A 23,455-nucleotide genomic window follows, 5' to 3' on the forward strand; every position below is an offset into this window, starting at 1 on the left:
AAACATTATGTCTCAGCGGGGCCAGACGGATCCTCAGTCATTCTACCAAGAGCCTCGTGACCTTGTAGTGATATGAGAGGGGGGAGCTGCCCAGGGTCCATTGCCACAGATTTAATTACTACTGGAAAAAGGAGGCTGCTGTAGTTTGTGTGTAAGTGCGGTCTGAGTGTGTGAATGCATTTGCTTTAACCTGTGTGTGTGTGTGTGTGTGTGTGCGTGCGTGCGTGTGTGTACGTGCACACCACATGTGTAACTTTGACACTGGTGTAGAGCTCTCCACCAAAGACCATCCTATTTAGGCCGGCCCTTTTTAAAACCCTCTTACATAAGCCACTACTCTCAGATGTGTGATATCGTGGAACTATTTTTGGCTTTTTCTCTGAAAAAAGGACTTTTCAGAGTTAAAGACCAGCCTATTCTTTAAATAATACATTGGGTCTTCCTCTCATCTTGCCTAATATACTGTCCTCACAAAATCATGCCTGTTGTTTCCTTGGATTGCTTTGCAGACTTTGTGAAGTCAAGAGAAAATCATGCATCTTATATCAGTAACGTTATCCCCTTGTATCAGCCTGGCCTGGATTCAGTGGCCAAACAAGATGTTGTTGTTTTTTTGTGTCACTGTCCATGATTTTGCTTTCATATGAAACAGATTAAGAAACTGCTGTACTTGCCTAATATCTAATATATAAAATGAAAAAAGGAATTTTAAGTGTTTATAGCATAAGCTTAAACAGTGAATTTCTCACTGAAACTCCTGCACATTGCTATCACAGAAACATCACAGTTGTATAATCTATTATTTTGGTTTTATGTTTTTAAAGCTTTATCACGGACCTTTAACTGACCTCTCAATCCCCGTAATATCAGAGAGGTCATTGCCTGCATTTGCTCATGACCCTGTGAAATCTACCATTGACTGTTTGCCTCCAGAAGCAAAGCAATCTGAGCACTGAAACACTTTCAGTCCAATTCTGATATAAATTCAGCTTGTGCTGTTTATTGGCCGATATTTTTTTCTGTGATTTTTCTTGGATTCATAGTTTAGACGAAACAAATGAAATTGTGCTATGATGTCTCCTCAAGAAGCAGATTTGAGAAAACTGGCTAAATCGTTTTAGTTTGAGAAAATCACTAGTTCTTGTTAGAGATCCATGAGGCCTTTCAGTGTGTCTGTAGCTAATAGCCTCAGCAAAACGGAGATTATGGCAATTCTGGAAAGACCCGTTGACGCCCTCTGACACTGGTGGGTGAACACGAACCCTTGTGGGTGGGGACCGAAGTCAGTATACTGTGAAATAGCATATATCTGCAATTTGGGTTAATATTATATTGGGATATGGAGACAGGAGACAAAGGACAAAACTTGCTTCACATAAAGAACATTTGATCATCTTTAATGTTGCCAGTTTAAGTGGTCAAATCAAGCTAAACTGCTCTTTCATAGCTGTCATAAAATCTCGCACCAAATACTACATCCTTGTACTCTCAGTCCTTAAAGTTGTCATATTTCTGTCATTCAGTTACTCTTTTCAGTCAGTTACTCTTTTCGATAATGCTACAGTGTCGTTCCAGTAGTGATCAGTTTTCAACAAGTGTACAGAGTTACCAGCAGCCCTGTGATTAGTAAGTGGTTGAGATGTCTCGAAGTGGATAGAGGCTTAATGAGAAGATCACAGTAATCTCTAAAGTTGGGAAGTGCTTGAACTCCTCGAGGCTCTGGTGCACTTTTAGCGAGATCCGCTGGTGTACCTCTTGGTCTCAGGCAGAATTATAATATCCTTCTGTTGATTGCTATCATGAATCACAAATTCTGCTTAATCTCTACAAAGTATGTAATTAACCCTGCACTGATTCATATCGCTCATTAAATTAACACAGATAGGACAGTGAAAATAAAGCACAGTGCCTTATTATCTCAGCTGCTTTAGTACCAAAATGTGCACAACCTTTCAGACCTCTGCTCCTAAAATGATGCATCTTTACAAACATGTCTTCATTTCGAGGCATACAGATTAGTTATAGTTCAACCAGTGTAATACTATGATGCTGCCAGTAACGGTTATTAATGAAGCCATTCAGACTAAATCTTAAAATTTCACATTGAACAGTAAAGTATCAAATCTTTGTCATTTCTGGTACTTGCTGGTTGTTACATTGTACAGACTTGCACATTTTAATCTTAATGCAAAAATTAATTGCAGCTATTTTTTGCCTCTGGAAGAAGTTTAGTGACCCACTGTTGAAAATGTGCAGCAAAGTGGAAGAGAGAGCCAAACTTGATTAGCATAGAAATGACAAATGAAAGGGATGGGTTGGAATGAGGACAACTGTGACTGCTGCTAATGATTATTGGTATAACTGAACAAAACAATACAGGGTGACAGAAGTGCGAGACCCTAAAGGCTAATTTATGCTGCCCTAACATATGAAAAAAGATACAACCGTTTAATACAATGTACATCACTGCCCACGTACTTTACTATGGCGTGGTATACATCCACTAGAGGGTAGCACAGAGGTGAGGAGATTGTTATAACGAACTTCTAAAGAAAGACGCAAAAGCGGCTGCATTGTTAATGGCGCTGGTCTCTGAGGTCTTGTTGTGAGCTCGAACAAACCGGTCCTCTACTTTTCCGTTGTTACAGTCCAACTTGCATTTAATTCCCATCCAATCTTCAAGTTCTGCAATAACCGTGTGTCCTCAGGTGAAGATGCCTGTTTCTTATCAACTCGTCTCTCCTCTCAAAGTTCCACCATTGTTGAAATCTCTTCCTCGTGTCCCAGGTTCATCTCGCTTGAATTATTGGCTACACTGCTCCCCCACGATTTCTGGTGGTACTGCACTGATTTCATCTGTTTCATCTCTAACCATAAGCTTTATTAAGACGTGCACAATGCAGAGTATGGATAGAGGGCTCCGTCTGTTTCCATATACGTATATCTAATGGTCAGCATACATGAGCTCTGGCTCCAACACAAACCTGCTGACACGGCTGCAGGTGGTGCAGCCTGTTGAGCTCGGAACTCACCATTCACACTGTAAATACATGTAAATAACAAGGTTTATATTCCATTTAATGGTTTGGAAATCGTCACATCCAGGTGATGATAGTGTCTGTGTTTGTTCTAGGCAGAGAGAAGGTCTTTAATATATCAATATTATATAGTCACAGCTCTGCACTGGCAGTAAATGATTTAAATCAAAAACCTTATATGCCAGCTGGTACACTGTAAACCAGTACATCAGTACATACTCATACTTTTTCAAACTATATTGCATTCGGTGACGGTTTGTGCATCATATTTAGTTCATTAGCATATTAATGCTCCGGAAAACTTTTCAGAGTTTGCTTCACGCTCCCTTTTCAGTGAACATGAATTGATTTACAGGAGATGTGCTTCAGATTTGCTTAGGTTGCAGTGGTTGAGCGTAATAATAGGTTTGTGTAAAAAAGCAATTAGTGTCAAAGGTTCAGCACATTTTATTCGTGTGTGTGTGTGTGTGTGTGTGTGTGTGTGTGTGTGTGTGTGTGTGTGTGTGTGTGTGTGTGTGTGTGTGTGTGTGTGTGTGTGTGTGTGTGTGTGTGTGTGTGTGTGTGTGTGTGTGTGTGTGTGTGTATCTGAGGAACGAAAAGCTTTTAACTTAACAATCCAAAGATTAATCATATTGCCAAGTTGTTTTTCTCTTGTCACCAAAATGTATACAAATACACACACAGGGCTCTAACACATACTTATACATACCAAAGCGCACACACACACACGCACACTAGTTTAAAAGGTTATGCAGACAGGGTTCATCAGTTCCACCCAATATTTACTGATCTATTCATCATTACATTTTGAAGGTGCTGTTTCATTGACATTTGAAGTAATTTGAAAAAGTTGATTTGTTCGAACCATTAGACTATAAATGAGTTTGCGTTTCTGTGTGTGTGTGTGTGTGTGTGTGTGTGTGTGTGTGTGTGTGTGTGTGTGTGTGTGTGTGTGTGTGTGTGTGTGTGTGTGTGTGTGTGTGTGTGTGTGTGTGTGTGTGTGTGTGTTCGTCACGGATGCACTGCCATGGTTTAATCCATGAAATGACAGAGGCCACTGACCGAAGCAAGGGCAGACCTGAGATCTGTCATCAAGTGCATTAGGTTCAGTAACACAATACTTAACAGTGCAACTCCACCAACGGTTCAAAAGAAACAGTCTGACAGTGTGTTGCCAGGTTTATTTGTGACCGTCGTATTTAACCCTAACTGTTAGAATCAGTACTCACTGTATTTCTTCCTCTTTTCTCATTGCAGCTGTCGTTTGCAGCCACGACACCAGTTCTGGCCGACAAGAAAAAATACCCCAACTTCTTCCGCACGGTCCCCTCAGACAACGCCGTGAACCCTGCTGTGGTGAAGTTCCTCAACTTCTACAACTGGACCCGCGTGGGGACGCTAACACAGGACGTTCAGAGATTCTCAGAGGTCAGTTTGTTTTGGTCCCTCTTTGAAGATACATCATTTTAAAACTTTCACTTTTTGAAAGTTGACAAAGAAACCTCGGGTGCTAGACTTAGACAACAAAGTCCAGAATGCACACACTGGACATGAAAATATTAACATCAATAAAACAAATTCTCAAAGTCACTGTGAATGGTGGTCGCACTGATAATTGTTTCATTAAATCATCTTTTCTTTTGTATGTAAACGATGCTATTACTGCTGATTAACCAACAATACACCTAAACTAAATGCATCATTTGTACTAATTTGGTCGAACAGATTGATCTCTTATCGCAAAGGCAACTGTGATAATTGCACATTTATAATTGAACTGAACTTAACCTTGAAATTGAATAAATTAATTGTGCATTTCATTACACCTCTGCCTCGCGGTAACAGCAGCCTGAATTACAGGAGGGAAAAGTGCATCATCTCTTTTTATCTGAAATCTTCTTTATTGCACAAAAATGCATGTATAAAACTTTCACGAGTCGAGACAGTAAACCAGACACATACAAATAAAGCTGCAGCAGCGCAGTTAAAATCCCACTCTGGCCAGTGCACATGTAAATATTTAATAACACGTCTTACTATTATCAGCTTTTAACACACAGACCTGACATTGACCCATGTCCTGAGTATATTTATAGCTGAGTGTACAAGTATTTTTGTACAGGAGATTTTTTGTTCTTACGTTAATCTGGTTTTATTCAATCCAGTGTCGTCTCCCTTATACCTCCCAGCTTTATGAGAAAAACACTTTTTGTTCTGAAGGTGAAGCTTAAAGTCTCACCATAATAAAACACTGAATATTCTATATATTCTCAGTCAAGTGGAGATGCAGTGACTGAGAGCAGCAACAGAACAGAACAATGAATTGTTCAGCATTTGTTTTCAATTGTAATTCAGACAATGTCAAAAAGATTTGAGTGCGTGGCAATCAATTTAATTTAAGCTATTCTCCAGTGGTCGATCATTTTCCAACCATGTGATATTCCCTGTTGGATTCTGAAGGAATGATAAAACTGGAGCTTAATTCTACTATTTACACAGTTTGAATGTCTTAAATAATGAAAAGATCATTTGCTGCCTCCAAAGAAACTGTTGCTATTTGCTCATGTACCTGAGAAACAGATTAGAGCAGATTTTAGAGTCAAACCTTTGTAATAGAAATTAAGTTTTTGTCATTTTTTTTCCTGCGTTATTTCTTTACTGAATTCAAGCTGGTGTGTAGTTATAGTTATGTGTGTCCCTCTCATTTCATAACATCACCTAGCTTACTGTACATGGCTGGGTGAAGCCATTTTTGCATCTATGATGAGCATTATCTGTGTTGACTCAGCACTTGTAGCCAACTCATGACACTGTCTGCTCTAAAATTTATCTCAAAGCTTGAGGACTTTGAAAGTTTTAGTAAGTTGGATTTTAGCTCAGAAACGCATTTGCATACTTAATGAAAAAGTCTGTTCTATTAATATGAGCATTTTACAGCTTTTTTCTACGAATAAAAATGGTGTTTAATTGGATGAGATTCCCTGTAGTGAGTGAAACATATTTCCTTCTCCAAGAGGATTGAACAAAAATAAAACATACAAATTCATCATGCCTTTGAGTAACAAATGAAACTCATGGCACTAACATCGTGTCACGTCAGATGTATTGAAAGCATACATTTGAGAATCATATCGTGAGCTCTTGCCTTGGGGCCCTGGTTGAAAACAATCTGCTCAGCAGCTCGGGTTGGGAGGTGGAGGGGTGTATAAGAAGTCTCACTGCAAATCTCAGTGAGCCTAAATCCCTTTATCTCTCCCCTCCTGAAAGCACCAAGGGGCTTAGGACGGGAGGAAGACGGACGGCCCGATTCAATCAACCTGCCACAAGATTGGCCTCTAATCCTGATTTACAAATATGCAAGCATTGCTTCCGTACTTCAGGATTCGTACAATCCTCTGTCAGGTTCAGAGCACGCTGGGGGTTTTGGCTGCATCGTGAAGTCGCAGCAACGTGCAACAAGTGATGAGACCAGAAGTAGTAAATGCTGTTTTAATGCCACCAAAGAGCAAAACAGTTAAATGCATTGAGTCTATGGAGTGGTCAAACCCATATGGACATATCCTGTGGAGGGATCCTAAAGTGACACTGAAAAATAAAGTTCAAGAAAAAATAGGCATTTTCACTGTACAAATTCAGCAGCTGACTGTAAGAGAAGCAATCTCTGAGCCCATCGGCCATCTTCTAACAATGAATGTTCCACTGGGGACAAAGACCAATGTTTTGGGGCTTACAGTGTAGACGGTGGATATCTGGACCAAAAGTCTGTGTTTCGTTCGCTGCACCACGTTCACAGTCCCACTAGTTTCACACATGTCGAACATTTCTCCACACAAAACACAAACAGCCACACTTAATGGTCCTAACGACATTTGGCTTATCTCAATTAACAGCTATCTATGGTTGAGATAGATTTAAAGGGGACATAGCATGCCCATTTTACCACAAGTTGATATGGTTCCTTGGGGTCTTAATGAAATGTCTGTTACATACTTTGGTCAAAATACCACAAGGATCATATAAAACAGCTCCCTTTTTACCCTGTATAAAACAGCCCTCCACAGAGTGACCTGTTTTGAGTGCCTGTTCCTTTAAATGCTAATGAGCCAGCTCCCCCCTCCCTCCTCTCCCCCCATGATTTTAAACAATATAAATTACATATTTTATATGATATAAATTATCAAATATGCATCCCATACTTTGTATTCCCCTTGTTGTCCTGGAGTTTTAATTTTCCCAATCACATAATTAAATGTCCCCCTCTGCCCATCCACTACAAGCACACAAGCAGACAGACAGAGAGAGAAAGAGAGGGGTGGGGGGGGGGGCTATGAAGACCATCATTTACCCCCGAACCCCGACATTCAGCGGGTACAACAACAAGCGGAGAAAGCAGAATCGCGGGCTGACCTTATATATACAGTCTATGGGGCTGACCAGCGGAGAAATGCTCGTCCCATGTGAACAGCCAGGCGGCTGCGTGCTGGAGAACGGCGCTGCGCTGCCTCGCAGCGGCGCTTCCGCGTCCGGTGTAAACCCGGCAGAACTACTGTACCCCGGCGTAACTACTGTAACCCGGCGTAACAACTGTAACCCGGCGTAACTACTGTACCCCGGCGTACAGTAGAGCTGAACACTGTGGACGTCTTCCACACAGCTGGCAGTGTGGAAGACCGCTGCGAGGCAGCACAGCGCCGTTCTCCAGCACGCAGCCGCCTGGCTGTTCACACGGGACGAGCATTTCTCCGCGCTGGTCAGCCCCATAGACTGTATATATAAGGTCAGCCCGCGATTCTGCTTTCTCCGCTTGTTGTTGTACCCGTTGAATGTCGGGGTTCGGGGGTTACAGTAGCGCTGAACACTGCGGAAGTCTTCCACACTGTTGGCTGTGTGGCGCTGACACAAATTCCAGCTCACGCACGGGAGAGCGAGCGGTCGCTCCCGAGCAGCTGCTGCAGCCTCCCAGTCCCAACGATCCAGACAAATGCCACATGTGAGTGAATCGCGGGCTGACCAGCGGAGAAATGCTCGTCCCGTGTGAACAGCCCGGCTGCGTGCTTGGGAACGGCGCTGCGCTGCCTCGCAGTCTCGCTGCCTCCGGTGTAAACCCGGAAGTAACGAGTGTGGGGGGACGGGGGGGATGAGGTGGGGGGTGGGCCAAGACCATGTAGGGAGACTTCCAGTTCCTTGTTACGACACAATACACAGGAAGCGCAATCGAGTCGCTCAAGCATGACGTTTCTGACTTAGAGGAACTATAACAAAACGCGCGAGTGTTTTTTCCCCAGAGTTTTTGGGTTGGTAGACATGCCAGATACCCACATTAACCTGTAGAAGCACTAACAAAGTGGAATTTGCATGCTATGTCCCCTTTAAAGGCTGATAGCCGATGCATTACGGTCAATGTGTTCCACCTCCTTCGCTCTCCACACAGACTGTTTATCTGCGGGCAACCTACGCCTCCTCAAACATGATTGTTCAAATTAGAAACAGAAACCAGAAAGCTTCCGGCTCCAAAATCTTCTCCCCTTATTTAATGGTTTGAAGAATATTTGTCAGTTACTTAGAATAATTCTGTTTTTATTTATTGTTTTAAGCCAACTGTTATTTTTTTTTTAGTGGTTTACATTTCAATAAGAGGCTTTTGAAAATGAATAATACTGAACAGATGGGAAAAACCGGTAGTATATGATCTAAATAATTTATCTGTGATCTGTTATTTATAGATTCGTATTTAGGGACATCACTAACATACACAAATATACAATACTTATACTGGAAGTAGAGCACATTATGCATGTGTGTACACACACTCACTCACATACACACACTTGCATCTGCATAATGAGTACACTATCGACAGTGTTGTCATCCTCACTACCTCCTACATCTCTCTTTTGTCTCTCCCTTCTCCCTTCTTTCTCTGTCTCTGACTGGTCCACAGAGCTGTTTCCCAGGGAGACTGCTTGCGAGGTTAATGTTATGTAAGGCTTGTTAAGGATTCAGTCAGTGGCATACACACCCACACACACACATGCAGTTTGGTGTCCCCTGGGACTGTAACCTGTAAGTGAAAGCCAGGTTCTCACTTCTATTTATAGGCACTATTGAAACACATGAACGTACGCACACAGGGGGTTGTGGTTTACTGTAGTGAGAGATGAGAATAAGTTAAGGCCAGGTATTTGTTAGCATGAAGGTGTCCAAACTGCGCGCACACACACATATACACGGCAATCAACATTATTGAGATTGCCAGACAAACGGGACACGCCCAGGAAAGGCCGCCACCATCAGTCAGTCAGATGACAGACCTGACTGAGAACAGGATTAGGACTCTGTCCTCTGCCTGGAACCCTCTGAGCTCAGGTGTTTAATTACACTATGACCACCGATTAAGCTGCAGGAGTTCCTCTCACTGACTCTTCCTCTCTGTCGATGGGGGCATGTAAGGCTGCGAGAGGAAGCCAGTTGAGAGCTTGTCATCAGGCTGTGGCATGACCATTTGTCACGCTAGTTTGCCTGGCATTATAGTCTGAACTCTTGGGATTTGCATGGCGATTTGTTTAGCGTACTGTATGAGAGACAGATGTGTGCCGGGGCTCATCGCATTGCCACGTTTGTAAAAGCCAAACTGCAAGAAAATGTAGCTGTCACATTCTTCTTAGTCTGTCTACTTTTAAAACATTGTCAGTGGACACGTAAACGCGTTATGAAAGTGTAGATACCGATGCACAAAGCTCTGACAGACAGATGGAATGATAGAAAGCACCTGCTAACACTCTGGGATGTGCGACACTATTAAACACACACACACAGTCACACTCGTCACTGCAAAAGAGGGCTGCACACTGTGAACGTGCCTGGAGATGCTGTGTCTGTAAGTCCCACAGTGTCATAACGGTGTCGTGTGAATCATCAAACACTTCTCACTTACTCTGCATCAGGGCATGCAGTTGGAGAGTCTTGTCTCGCCACTGTCCAGCAGCGAGTTACTGCAGCGTCCACTCTGCCCTGGAGAAGTAGCTGCTCGGAGGCTAATTTTAAGTTCTTGTCTAGAAGACGTAGCGATGGCTGAAGCTCTTTGCAGGTGACCAGCATCACCACCCACTCCAGGCAGGAAACTGGCTGAAAATAGTGTGACATAAGACAGAATATCTTTGGGTTTTAGATTGATTGGACTATACAGGAAATTTCAAGATGTCGTCTTTTTTTTTTAAATGGTAACGGACAGTTTTCACCATTTTCTGAAATTGAATGATAAATTGAGTGGTTTGATTTATAATGAAAATAATCATTAGTTACAGCCCTAATAGAAATGGTAACAAATGGCAAAAATGTCATACACAGTCCATCAAAGTTGATAAATTTGACTGGTGGTTGAATTAATGAAGGTTAAAGGACCAAAACATTGTTAATAAATGGAGTACAAGGGATTGGCACTCTCTATGCGCCTGTCACAGACTTTTCAAATGAAAGAACTTTTTTTGAATTAAAAAAAATTGAATCAGGGAAAAACTGCACTGCGTATAGATTTGAAAACAATTGACAAATGCAAAACAAATGCAATTTAAGAGGAATAGCTCTGATGACTTAATTTACGTAAGTTATTTGGCTCCAGACCCTCCATGACTATCATAGGATAAGTATCTTAGATAATGGATGAGTGGATTTAACATCCTGGTCTTTTAGCTTTGATTTATACATTTACAACACCAGAACAAGTAGGCCTCAGTGAAGATAAAATATTGTATGTGACCCTGTGCCCTCTGCAGACAACACAAATGCACATTTAATACATAAACCACAGACAGGTTGCTGTTTTGTAGAGTTATCACTGTGCCAGGCTCCAGGATCCAGGCAGTGGAATAAGTGTGGGATGATACCTCATCCTGTCATATTCACTTTGGGGAAACAAGACTTGTTTCCCCAAATCCTCCGCTGGTCAGTTCATCTTTATTCAGTTTGTGGTTCATGATTGGTTTCATGTTTTTCGGGTGCATTTGTTTTGCGTGACAGAAACATTCTGCACATTAATAAAATCCTTTTGTGTTAATTTTCTGATTGAACGCTGTTGCTTTATACACAAATAACTCATTTCATCCAGTGTGTGGGCGTGTGCTTACATGTTTGTATTTGTGTGTGTGTGAGCGTGTGCACATGCTCAGATGTGGAGTTGGATTATTTCTCTTCTGTGTTTGCTGCTGGGGATTCCCAGGCTGCCTCAGACAATGGAGGATGTTTTTGTTACGCAGCAAAGCTGCTAACTATTCCCCTCCTACGATCCCTCAATCCATCTGTCCCCCTCCCTCTCGCTCACGTTATCTGACACACTCAGTCCAGCAGAACACAGATGTATTTGTTGTTTTTTCTATCTCAGTAGAGGAAACACGAAAGATAGCATTGTTTGCATTGTTGTACAGCACACATTTTTCATCTCCATACTGTACGTTTTGTCTGTATGTGATTGTTGCCTGTTATTCTCAGCTACAATCCCTCTCTTGTTCTGGCTAGTTTCCTTTTAGCCTTCAGGCCTTTTAGATCAACGCTCAACTCAACAGGACACTGAAGCTTGTCCAGACCACCAAACCGATTGTTTCTCAAGAGCAAAACCTGGTTGTATTGATCCACTCGGGCCTCCCTGTGTTTTCAGCTCAGCGAGCAGTACATTGGAGGGCCTGTTTGTACAGGAGTGAGTGATGTACACAGTGATTTAGAGCTCCCTCCAGGGTAGCAGACGAGGAGACGATAATGACAGCAGACATTTGGAGACATGAGGGAAACAAAGTTGAAGTCGTTTGGATTTTTTTTCAGTGGCAACAAAATACTTGAAATAGTTGTTTTAACCATTGTAATGCAGTAGCGACGGAACTAAAGGTGGTTGTATTCTCACTCCACTTTGACGTGCTGCTATTTGTGAAGTGATACCTGAAACCTTTTCAGTACGTTACACTCTGTGTAGCCATGAAAGGAGGAAGATACAACTTGGGTTTACTCATCTTGGATTTAACGTTTCTAATATTTAAACATTTTAACAGCACAAAAACCTGATTAAAATGTTCATAAAAACTTCTCAAACTTTATATAATCTACTTCTTTACTGTCCATTTAAATATATTTCAGTTGTATTATTCTCAAAATAAGGATAAATGCAACGTTTGCCAGTCTCCATCTTCCACTGGTTTATGAAACTCCTCCAAAATAAAGAAACCTTTCTAAGGGGTGTTTTGATGCCTTTTCTCTATAATGTCAACCTGTCATTATAAATAATATGAATTCAAGCTGACTCAACACTCTGTCAATGAGGAAACTTTCAGACACACTTTTCAGGGTGAAAAGTTTAGGTGGCAGAGCTGCAGTCACTTCTGGGTGTGTATTTAATTCATTCCCAAGGCAGTAACCCTAAAGCAATATAGGGTATATACTACGGTACAAACTCTCTCTCACAGACAATTATAGGGCAAACATAAAGGCTTAGGTTCTATATGAGGTCTCTGCCAGCTGAGCGCACACACGCTCTGATGCCTTCACATGCCTCCGTATGCCAAACCCTCAGGCGGGGTTGGAGGGGTTGACGACCGCAGGGCATGGCCGGAGGACATGAGAACAAATTTGGCCAGAGAGTGAGGAGAGGAGATTTCATCGTCGGCATGAAAAACCACATTTTGATTACTTCGACTCAAGCGTAACTGATGATGTTAATAATGGCTGCATTCCATTTCGGTGGTCCTCTGCCAGGGCCCCTGTGTTGTGCATGCTGAAACGCTGGCACGTCTTACTGGGAACCATTAAACGGAGCAGAGCCATCATTAATGTTCTCAGCTCCACCTGTACTCTCCCTCCTTTAACAGTTCAAAATGTCTGCTGCGAGAAAATAGCAAGCTTCTTCTAAAATAGTAGTTTAAAGGAGGGAGGGATGAATCATAATGTGTTTGTATTTGTGAGGGGGGGGGGAGGCTGCGTATCACAAACCACCTCAAGCTCGCCATCACAGCGGGAGACCTGCTATGTTCTCGCTATTCTTTGATCCCATTACTCACCATTCATCTGAATCAATACATCAAGGTAGACGCACAGCTGCTGCACACACATTTACTGGATGTCTGTGTTTGTCAAGCCTCAGATAGTTGACATCATGTGAAGCGAACATTTGCGCTGTCTTGTATCATTCCAAGAAAAAAAGGAAATGCACATGAGTGTTTCAGTTGCACACAGAATGAGAAGCGTGCGTTTGAATCAGTGAGATCAGTTTTTGATGTTTGTCATGTGGAAGCAACTCGCTGCTTGTCTTTAAGGTGCAACACCTGCGTCTTCACTGCGTTTTTACACATGCTGCAATGTTTGTGCAGTGTGTACAAATATCCCATCGGAAAACTGAAAGTGTCAATATGTTTGGCAATCCATTCGAAAAAAGAACACACTCTAGTATGTAAGAGTATGGGTAACTGATATTTATTCATTTATCTAGTAATTCCAGAAGTCTCTGTCTGTATGTGGCTCAGATATCTCTTCAACCGTTCATCTTATCAGCTTCACACTTGGCATGTGTTCTGTCCAGGGCTCAAGGAAGTGCAGTGTCGAATTTGGTGTGAATTTAACCCTAGAATATGTTCAATAGTGATAAAATCTTAATAAACAGGTGACCAGCGCTCTGTAGCAGCAGTGGCTGGGACTCATCAAATTAAGTGATGTTGTCGATCATGACAACGCCTTCACGACAACAACGGATTTGTTTGTTTGTTCTGCGCCAGCCCATTCCAAAGAGAGGTTTAGAACGAGCACTGCACTTAGAGAAGTACTCATGATGTGCTTGTTTGTTGAATCCATTTAAGCATTTGCTTTTTAACAAAATTATGCTTCTTAAGCTTCTTAATTTCAGCTAAGCCAGTACAAATATATATACACTTCTATTCTATTCACCTATTTGCTTTTACTACCACATGGAGCCATTTTGTTTGACAATTCTTAGTCGTCCTGCTGATATGTGGAAGAACAGACATATGTTTCCTCCAATTAACAGCCGGTTTGTCTACTTTAAGCAAACCACAAAGACGTTCTGTAGGTAGATGTCTCTCATGGAGGTTAATACTCCACCAATCCCCCCCTGTGACCCTCCGAACTGACCAATAGTCCAGTAGTAGTTAAGACAAGGCTGTGCCGTCACACTTCTGCTAAGAAATATGAATGGGTTTGGATAATAAATAGAAGGAGCAACTCGCATTGTTAATCATCGCCCGTGCTCATGTGTTTCCTCTGTGCTCATGTGTTTCCTTCCTTTCTCTCCTCCGGTTCTCTCAGGTGAGGAACGACCTGACTAATGAGCTGGAGAAGGGAAACATTCAGATCGCAGATACAGAGAGTTTCTCCAACGACCCCTGTGTCAATGTCAAGAAGCTCAAGGTAAGTGATCCAGCTCCGGCACTTTGCAATTCTATCAGTCTAAATGATAAAAAAAATACAATAAGCCAAGGTCAGTCTCATTCAGATAATACTCATTAAATTACGAGGGCCCCATGGATTTTGATTTTAGTCATAATTTATTTTGATATTGTATTTGTGTGTGAGTCGATGCCATTCAAAGCAAATGCTGCAGGATGAATAATTTATCCAAGAATTGCCACTTACTTTGACTAAGCAGAGTAGGGAAATTCTCAATGAGACCAGTGGAGCCCTAATGAGGACACTGTAATGGCTGGGGGGGGGTCTGCACAGTGACCTCTAATGACCTGCTCTGACTAATGGATGTTTGATGGGCATTTAAGCATATGAATTCACATACACGCAATGCAAACTGGGTTTCTCGTTTCCCCCTTCCCTTTCCTCTTCTCTCACATGAGACAGAATGTAATAAGACCGTTATCAGGCCGATACTGACACATCAGACTTGTACATCTTCCTGCATACGAGAACCTTTACATTTAAAGAGACTTTGCTAAGATGAAATTAAAAAAATTGTATGAATTTCAGCTGTAAATGCTGTCAAGTCAAGTGTGATGGCTGAATTATCCAAACGATGCATTCAGAGATGCAGTTTTTATATAAAGAGCATTTTTACAAGGAGACCAATATTCCAACTATAAACCTTATTCAAATTATTTTGATTATGATGTTTACATGAGTTGCTAATAGAATACACCATTCACATTCCCGTTAACATGTTACAAAGCCTAGCCCAATTATTACTCACACCGTTATGTCCCACATTATTCCGTCAGATATAAAACCTCAACCTGAAATAGTTTAATGTACGATGCTATCTTATACCATTTTGGGCTTTCTCTTACTAACTCCTTTTTACTTTCCCCTCTTGTTTACACCCATTCCCCGCTTCTCACCCAATATCCGCTGGGATTGGCTGCAGCTCCCCCTCGATCATCAAAGGAAGTGTTATAGATAATAGATGGATGTTTACACCCAAGGCAGTTTTTAACTGTCGTATTTTGATGGCACAAAATGCTGTTAAAACTCCAATAGGACGTTATAATGCAATTTGTACATGTGTACATGATGTGACATAAGGTTGGAATAGTCCACATGTCTTGAAATGATTATTACTTATTCCAAGTACTTTATTCGGGTTAATATAATAACAAAATGCTGTTTACATGACAGTGTCTAATTAAGACTAATGCCTGAAGCCGGTTTATATTGGAATGTTGGTGTCCATGTAAACGTAGTCCGTGTCTCAGTGCTACAGTTAGTCGTAGGACTGATTGTCTGTGTTATACATCTCACACTGAGAGAAAAGTTGCTGGAAGAGGAGATAATGGTGAAGGCTAAATAACAGGTCTGGTTTTGTGATTGCAAGATGTGACTTATGCAACAGTGAGACGAGGAGAACAGCGAAGGAACAGGAAGATAATCTGTTTCTCCTAAAATATATGTAGAACCCTGCACGTTGAGGGCTGACATTTTAAGCTGACACCATCCCTCCTTGATCAACTCTAAATATGCAAATCACAGAAGCTCAGAAGCTTTTCAGAGCGTTTGGATTGGCTGGGGGTGGGAGGGGCGCACTGTGACACCCATATGGTCCGTTTCTCGCTCATCCAACAACAGCGGTTCGCCGTCTCCCAAAATGTTACAAAATATGATGAGGTAGAGGGTGACACAGATTTACGCTTTTTTGGTACACCATTGTGTGTTCGATTCTGTATGCGTGAGCGTGTGTGGTGGGACGGGGGGAGGGGGGGGGGGGCTATTGCGTCACCGTGTGATCCACAAATAGAGCCCTCACTCGCTTCTGTGATATTTCCTGCTTCTACAGACACACAGCGCTCCTGCAGGGCATCGAAGCAGCCCTCTACATTTCTCTCTCTGCTCTTTCATCACCATCATCATCATCATCATCATCATCATCTCTTGTTCTCTGTTTGTCACTGGACAAGATGACAAAATATCAGAGATCAGAAGAAAAAAGGCCTGCGTTCCTTTCCGTTAACACACATACACCCACACTTGCCTTCTATTCTTAGTGGTCAGTACAAATTCTGTCTTTTTCAGTTTGTACATAAAACAACAATGCTAGCAGATACATTTTTGAGACTGACGGACAGTTTAGGAACCACATGAGGAAAAAATAAATAAATTAAAACTCTAAATCAAGACCAGAACACTTTATTATTTATCACAACTTAATTATTGATTATACATTCAGGACTCCTCCCAGATATGATGTCGCAGGAGATGGTCTATGTCTCTTCAGACATGCTGTGCCTCACTAATACAGCACAGGCCCCATCATGGATGTAGTACTGTCAGGTCTACACTCAAACATATGGCAGAATCAAAGAACTAACATTGTTTCCCCCATTTAGCTACACAATAAAAAACAGCTTTGTATTTATGATTCCATCTTGTCTCCTGGGTTGTGAATGTATTTGTGGTGGTATAATTTTATAGGTATAAATTTACACAGAAGCCATTGGATTCATAATTTAACCTTTGATTTATTTTGTATAATTATTTTTCCATTACCTTTGCGTATGGATGCAAAGTGTTAAGCAGAGCACCTACAGTTTATCCACAACCTCTTTTAAAACGCTGCAATAGGTCCTTTATTTTTGACAGGATAATACAAGTAGGGCAGTCAGAGTGCACCTCCGCCAAGGCTCACGCCCTGTCTCGTCACATCAAAGCAGTGTTTCCTATTAATTAACTAGACTGTGGTGGCCCACTATCTTCTAATGTGTCCCACCACAGTCTCATAATGAACCAAACAACAAGTTTACACTTCTCATAGTAACATAAGGGAATTGCTCAGTTGCAGTGCTATTCGCCGCATGCTCTCTGTTGTGCTCGCCCTATTGCTCATAAAGTTGTTTCACTCAGTGCCAATAGTCCGGCCTTAGAGTTTAAGCTGTAGTAGTGCACGTACCTTCATGTGGCATCAATGCAGTTTTCTCTCTTGTGAGAACTTTGTGCACAGCTGCTCCCACCATTGATTAAATGAATTCTGTGCAAAAGGCTGCAGAAGAGTGAAACAGAATTTCTGGATCTGGCCATTTAATTAGATCTGCACCAATATTTCATGGGTTCTTTCCTGACCCATACCGCTTCCTTCCCCCAGGTTTCGTGGTGATCCGTCCAGTACTTTCCTGCTAACTAATAGACAGACAAACAAAAGGAAAACATAACCTCCTTGACAGATGTAATAACACAACTCTGTCTGCAAAACTTAAAAATGTTCTCGTTAATACAGAATAACTGTGTATGCTACACTGCCCTGTGAAGCAGCTTCAGAAAAATGGTGTGCATCGACATTATCTTTATAAGTTTGTCCATTTCATATGCTCTGTTATTGATGATATCACCAGAACAGGGTGGACCACAGTGGTTTTCCGACTTTCTTTTCAAACTGATAAAACACCTCTGCTCGTCTAAATCCCCAAATAGCTTCAATTTGTGAGTCCCATGCGTGAGCCGAACACTCAGACCCCCTCAGATCCAGCTAAGCACTAATCCAGACCAAATTCTAGGTCTGAGATGCCGAACACTTTACAGTCTGTTTTCGAGTTACTTCTACTTTAACGTGAGTTGGGTCTCAAGTTCAGGAATGCTTCAATTGTTTTGTTGCACAATGACCTCATTTTATTGACTTCTATTTTGAAAGCAGCAGCCTGTTAATTCAGTTTCAGATATCAATGCCAGATGTGTAGTCATAATAGCGTGTGTGACATTTATTGCTACCCCAGGATCAATTAGCGATCAACTGCACACAAACACATATCCTGCGAGCTCACTCGATGCACAGTAATCATCACAAACAGATGCGAGGGGGAGTAATATACCGGCCAGTCTACAAATCACATCTCCCACAAGCTCATAAAAGACGATAATTAGTACAGTGTTTGTGTGTTATAATAAGACAGTGTAGATTGGGCTTATGAGGTTCAATATTATCAAAACAATTATCACATATTAATGATGATAAAGTTACAAACAATCCTAACACAGATGAAAAAAAAGTCTGTAAGAACAATTATTATAATTATATAAAAGCTTGAGCAACAAAGGTAATTTGGGGCCCTGTAATGTTTCAGTCTGTCCGCAGTGTACAAACACAACACCCATGTCCTTGCTCACAACTACGCAGTGTTTTCATGTTATTACTCGGCAGGCCAGAATTTATACAGAGGCTATGGTCCCCGGCTATAACTGGAGTCATTTGGGTTAAGTGCCTCTCCTCCAGGGAAGAGCAGGGTTATTGAGTTGCCACTGGCACCCGTGCATGCGCGCATGCACACACAAACACACACATACGCGCGCACAAACAAAACACGAGTGAAGTTCAGAGTTACCTGCCCCTCCTGCTTATCTACACACATACACATTGTGACGCTGCCACAGCAGTGGGAAAACATGGTATTGGCTATTTTGACTGAGCTGCTTGGCTTTCAATGAGCAGGGATCATTGTGTCAGTGTGTATGTGAGTTGCCATAAGCAGGACCGTATAGACTGGAGATGGTTTGTGATGAAAGTCACCTTAGAGCTGCTGAAGACTATCCATCCATCTATCTATCAATCTATCCATCCATCCGCACTTGTGTATATGCATTTTTGTTTGGAGTGTTTGTGATCATCTGCTGTTGTGAATAACTTTTGTGTGTAGGCCTGTGCTTTGTGTTTCTGCATTTACACACTGAATGACAGACTGTTGGCCCCAGAGCCTGATCTTTTATCTCCACTGCAATGCAACATGCGGCTCTTCTACGCGGGCAAACTGAATTATTTACCGAGTCAATCACAAGGCCGTGTGCTCTGAATCCCCATGTAAATGTCTGCTCTCCAGCCTGGTCGGCCAGGACCGCAAGTCTGCCCGCTGACACCAATGTCTCTTTTGTAATGGATCAACTCTTTGCGACTTGATGTAAACCTTGGTCTCTCAGCCACTAAACTGTGTAGCTGCTGATGAAAATACAGCACACACATGTCAGACTATATGTCCGCTTGTCATTAAAGTGAAATGTTGCAGAATATAAGAGTCAGCATCACAAACATGGAAACAGATCCCGGGGCAGATACTTTTTTTTTTTTTTTCAAATGACTATTGACTGAAGTGCAGTTCCCTGGTAAAGAACAGAATACCTCCATTGATAGAAATGTATAGCATTTATTGCATCATTACTGTAAAGCCACGGGGTCACAAAAGTGTGTTATTATAAAAACTGTGCATTGAACCCTTATTCTTTGTAATTTCAGGACAGTGATGTGAGAATCATCATTGGCCAGTTTGACGAGAACTTGGCCGCTAAAGTCTTCTGCTGTGTAAGTCCTCAGTCTACACTCATTATGATTAAAGGCATTATATTGAATCAACTTTTCTATTAATCCTCTCTATTAGTGTCATCTGTCTTTATACTGCTTTGTCTGGAGTCTGTCTGGAATTACAATAAACCTGATTTCTAAGCATCTTTCAAAACACTCTTACACCGTTCAAATGAAACAATTGAAGGCAAACAATATGAAACAAAAGCACCTTTCAATATCACACAGAATTGGAGTTCAAATACAAAAATGTCAATGTTACAAATGAGTAAAAACAAAAGAAATCAAATATAAAATAATTGAAATAGTTAGATCAGAACAATCTCAAAAGTAAATAAATAAAAATAAAGAGGTGGTATCAGACCCCATGTCCAGAGAAAGCACACCTACAAAAATGTGTGTTAAGGAGTTTGCCAGACGGATCTCTTCAAGCTTCAGGCTTAAACTAATCTTACCCTGGTAGAATTAGGCCCAGGTACATTTCACACCTAAATGTTTGGCTTCACATTACTTCAGATGTTTTGGTCAGGTTTTTTATATTTTACCTTTGGAGCTCAGTGTAAGATTTAACTGTAATTTTCCAAATCTGTTTGGCACTAGATCCACACTATCTGTAACATTGCTTCAACCTATTTTTCCCTCTACATCCCCTCCACAGGCCTATAACTTGAACATGTTCGGCAGTAAATACCAGTGGATTATCCCCGGCTGGTACCAGGGCAACTGGTGGGAGCAGGCCAACAGCACCAACTGCACCACCAAGAAGCTGCTCACAGCCATGGAGGGATACATCAGCGTGGACTTTGAGCCGCTCAGCGCTCGGCAAATCAAGGGCATCTCGGACAGGGTGAGTAATATCACCCACTGTAGTTTAACTCGAACATTTAATTCAAATAAGGAAGAAACATCTCAAATACACTGTGGTATTTATACTATGAGTCTATGGTACGCAATAACAGACTGAGGAGAATAAACTAAGTGCGTGAAACATATACTCTGTTTCTGAAGGTGTTAGTTTCCCCAGTTTTTTCTTTTTTAGACCAGAGATGGTTGTAACAGAAAGTTTTTGTACATTTTTCAATGACTGTAACACACCTTTGGCAACACTAGAAAAAAATCTTGGCCAAAAGACATCTTAGATGCATGTTTCTGAACCAGAGATTTCCAACAAAATCAATCATAGGGTTTGTTTTCACACTGCACTACAAGTAAAGGTGCATTGATCCCCAAAACAGACGTATTTCCAGTAACTGGAATGGAATCTCAAATTGTGTGGAAAATAATTCCTTCCCTTCAGCCAAGTTACGCCAATAGTGATGTATTCGAAACAACTCAACATTAATGTTTTCCTCCAGAAAAAGAACATGTATTTTGGAGGTGCACATTTTCTCAACCTGATTCCCCCTCTTTAATCTTTCTTGCAGACCCCTAAGGAGTACGAGAGGGAGTACAGCCGAGAGCTGCAGCAGAAAGGTGTGGAGGCCAGTAAGTTTCACGGCTTCGCCTACGACGGGATCTGGGTCATTGCAAGAACCTTCACTCGAGTGATGGAGCTGCTGCGGATAAAGCAGCGGCAGAACACCTACCACAACTTCACCGTCGATGACCGCGAAGTGGGAAAGTTGGTGCTGGACGTCATGAACGAGACCAACTTCTTCGGTGTTACGGTAAGATACAAAAAATACATAGCCATCATATTTTAACCATCCAAAGTAGACCCACCACAAGCTTCGAGACTGTGACAATGTGATATGACCCTGTACAAGCCACAAGTCTGTGTGATATCAACTGACAGATGCAATATCAATGTCTCTAAATAGGGATTACTTGCCGTTATAATGGAAATGTGTACTACTGCAGTTTTTTAGTATGAGGAGCGCTGAAAAGCAGGTCATGTATTAGAGTGTTGTTGTTAGTGATGGCCTCCTTGTGGGTTGAGTAGTTCCTTCACTCTTGTGTTTATGCATATACATCTTTGGTAAAATGTGTGCTGTTTATATGGACTGGGTCAATGTCAGATTAAGGTATTAATTATTACTCCTAAAGGAAGCATGTTTTCAGAGCAGAGGAGGGGGGTCTCATACATCCTGGTCTTTGTATGACGCCTAAAGTGATTGTAATGAGTAGGTGTTGCTACTCACTCCATTGCATTCAAGATTGATCCTGGTGGTTATGCTAGCTGCAAGCTCTGTCTGTCTGTCTGTCTGTCTGTCTGTGTGTGTGTGTGTGTGTGTGTGTGTGTGTGTGTGTGTGTGTGTGTGCGCGTGCGCGCGTTCTCACTCTCACTTCCCATTGAGCTATTCGAGGATATCTCTTGTTCCCCTGTAAAGGCCACTCCATTTTTAGAGGATGCCTCGCTGCTCCCAGCCTCGACTGCCATTAAGCATACAGGCCCCTATTATACAGAGGAACATTACCCATATTATACCATCAACATATCTGTGTTTGCTAATAAATTTACTAAACAATGCAACTGAGGATAAAAAAAGAAATGGCTATACTCAAAATTAACAGTGAAACTGTCAAATGATTTTTGCTCATATTTTGCTTATTCACCAATTCTGAGAAAATAAAGTGCTGGTGCTTCACAACAGACAGAGAGAGATTTATTTATTGTATAGGTGTCAGCAGAATGAGAGAGAAAGAGCAAATAGCCTTGATGAAAATCAGCACAGGCTACTGACTGGAATGATTGCGAGACCCTTGGGAGGCTGATGCCCCTGGAAGTAGTATATTGTATGTGGAATGCAGTTCTCTACCAAATCCTCGGGGTCCTCATTCCTCAGCCCCTTTACTCTCACTTGCCTCAGCACAGACCCACTCAGGGATGCTGATCAGCACCAGGCCGACATTGAGACTTTCCTGAGAAAAGCAGGGGAAGAAAAGCAGTGCATGAATATTGATGACCGTGTTACTATACATTTATTTTTTTACTCCAGGCACACAAAAGATGTTGAAGTCATCCTGGGCTATGAAGCATCTTGAATAGAAAAGCATTCTTAACCCCCTCCGGTTTATATATGTATTGACTCTTATTGGTTCTACATATGCAGCCATCAGTGCTGGAACAAGGACTCAAATCCTTTTTACGCAAGAATACTTAGTGATATCACGTAATAATACTTGTGTTTTATTGATGAAAAACAAATGATTTGCTGTAGTCGTCCGATGCACTGCTCATTATGAGGTAGGACCCCTTTTAATGTGAATGTAGCACGAAAATTAGAAAGGTTTATCGAATTAAAGAACTTAAGTGAGATGGTGTTACATTGCACTTAAGGACAGCACTTTAATATACTTGGTTACTTATGATATCAAGGAGCCATCATCGAAGTCCCAATTTATGAGTAAGAAAATATCAGCCACTTGAAAATGAATTGAAAATAAATATGATTTAGTTTTATTTATTTGTGTAGATTCCAACAATTCCGCACAGAAAGAAAACAGGACTTTTTTCTCTTGTCTTAACAAGAGCTTCAGGAAGAACCCAAGGTATTTAAAAGTAGATACCAACTCAATTTTGTTCATAAAAAAATGTCCCTGTAAGACATATTCTGCCAAATAATGTTTTAATATGAAATGGACGTGGTTACAGGTCATGTGGAAATCTTCAGAGTAGTCAATCTGCACACAGGGAAAGAAAATACAGAAG

At 41.5% G+C, this 23,455-nt stretch overlaps 1 protein-coding gene across 2 annotated transcripts in view; it reads left to right on the forward strand.

Moving 5' to 3' along the window:
- Positions 1 to 23,455, forward strand: part of gabbr2 (gamma-aminobutyric acid (GABA) B receptor, 2) — a 175,835-nt gene that overhangs the window by 89,426 nt on the left and 62,954 nt on the right. For both annotated transcript variants that reach the window (XM_034599597.1, XM_034599596.1), the window contains 5 exons: positions 4,296 to 4,466; positions 14,334 to 14,435; positions 19,738 to 19,803; positions 20,462 to 20,650; positions 21,228 to 21,470. In XM_034599597.1, coding sequence (XP_034455488.1) covers positions 4,296 to 4,466; positions 14,334 to 14,435; positions 19,738 to 19,803; positions 20,462 to 20,650; positions 21,228 to 21,470 — 771 coding nt within the window. The remainder of the gene's footprint in view (positions 1 to 4,295; positions 4,467 to 14,333; positions 14,436 to 19,737; positions 19,804 to 20,461; positions 20,651 to 21,227; positions 21,471 to 23,455) is intronic.

Source organism: Hippoglossus hippoglossus, chromosome 11, assembly GCF_009819705.1.
Source record: "Hippoglossus hippoglossus isolate fHipHip1 chromosome 11, fHipHip1.pri, whole genome shotgun sequence".
Lineage (NCBI taxonomy): Eukaryota > Metazoa > Chordata > Actinopteri > Pleuronectiformes > Pleuronectidae > Hippoglossus > Hippoglossus hippoglossus.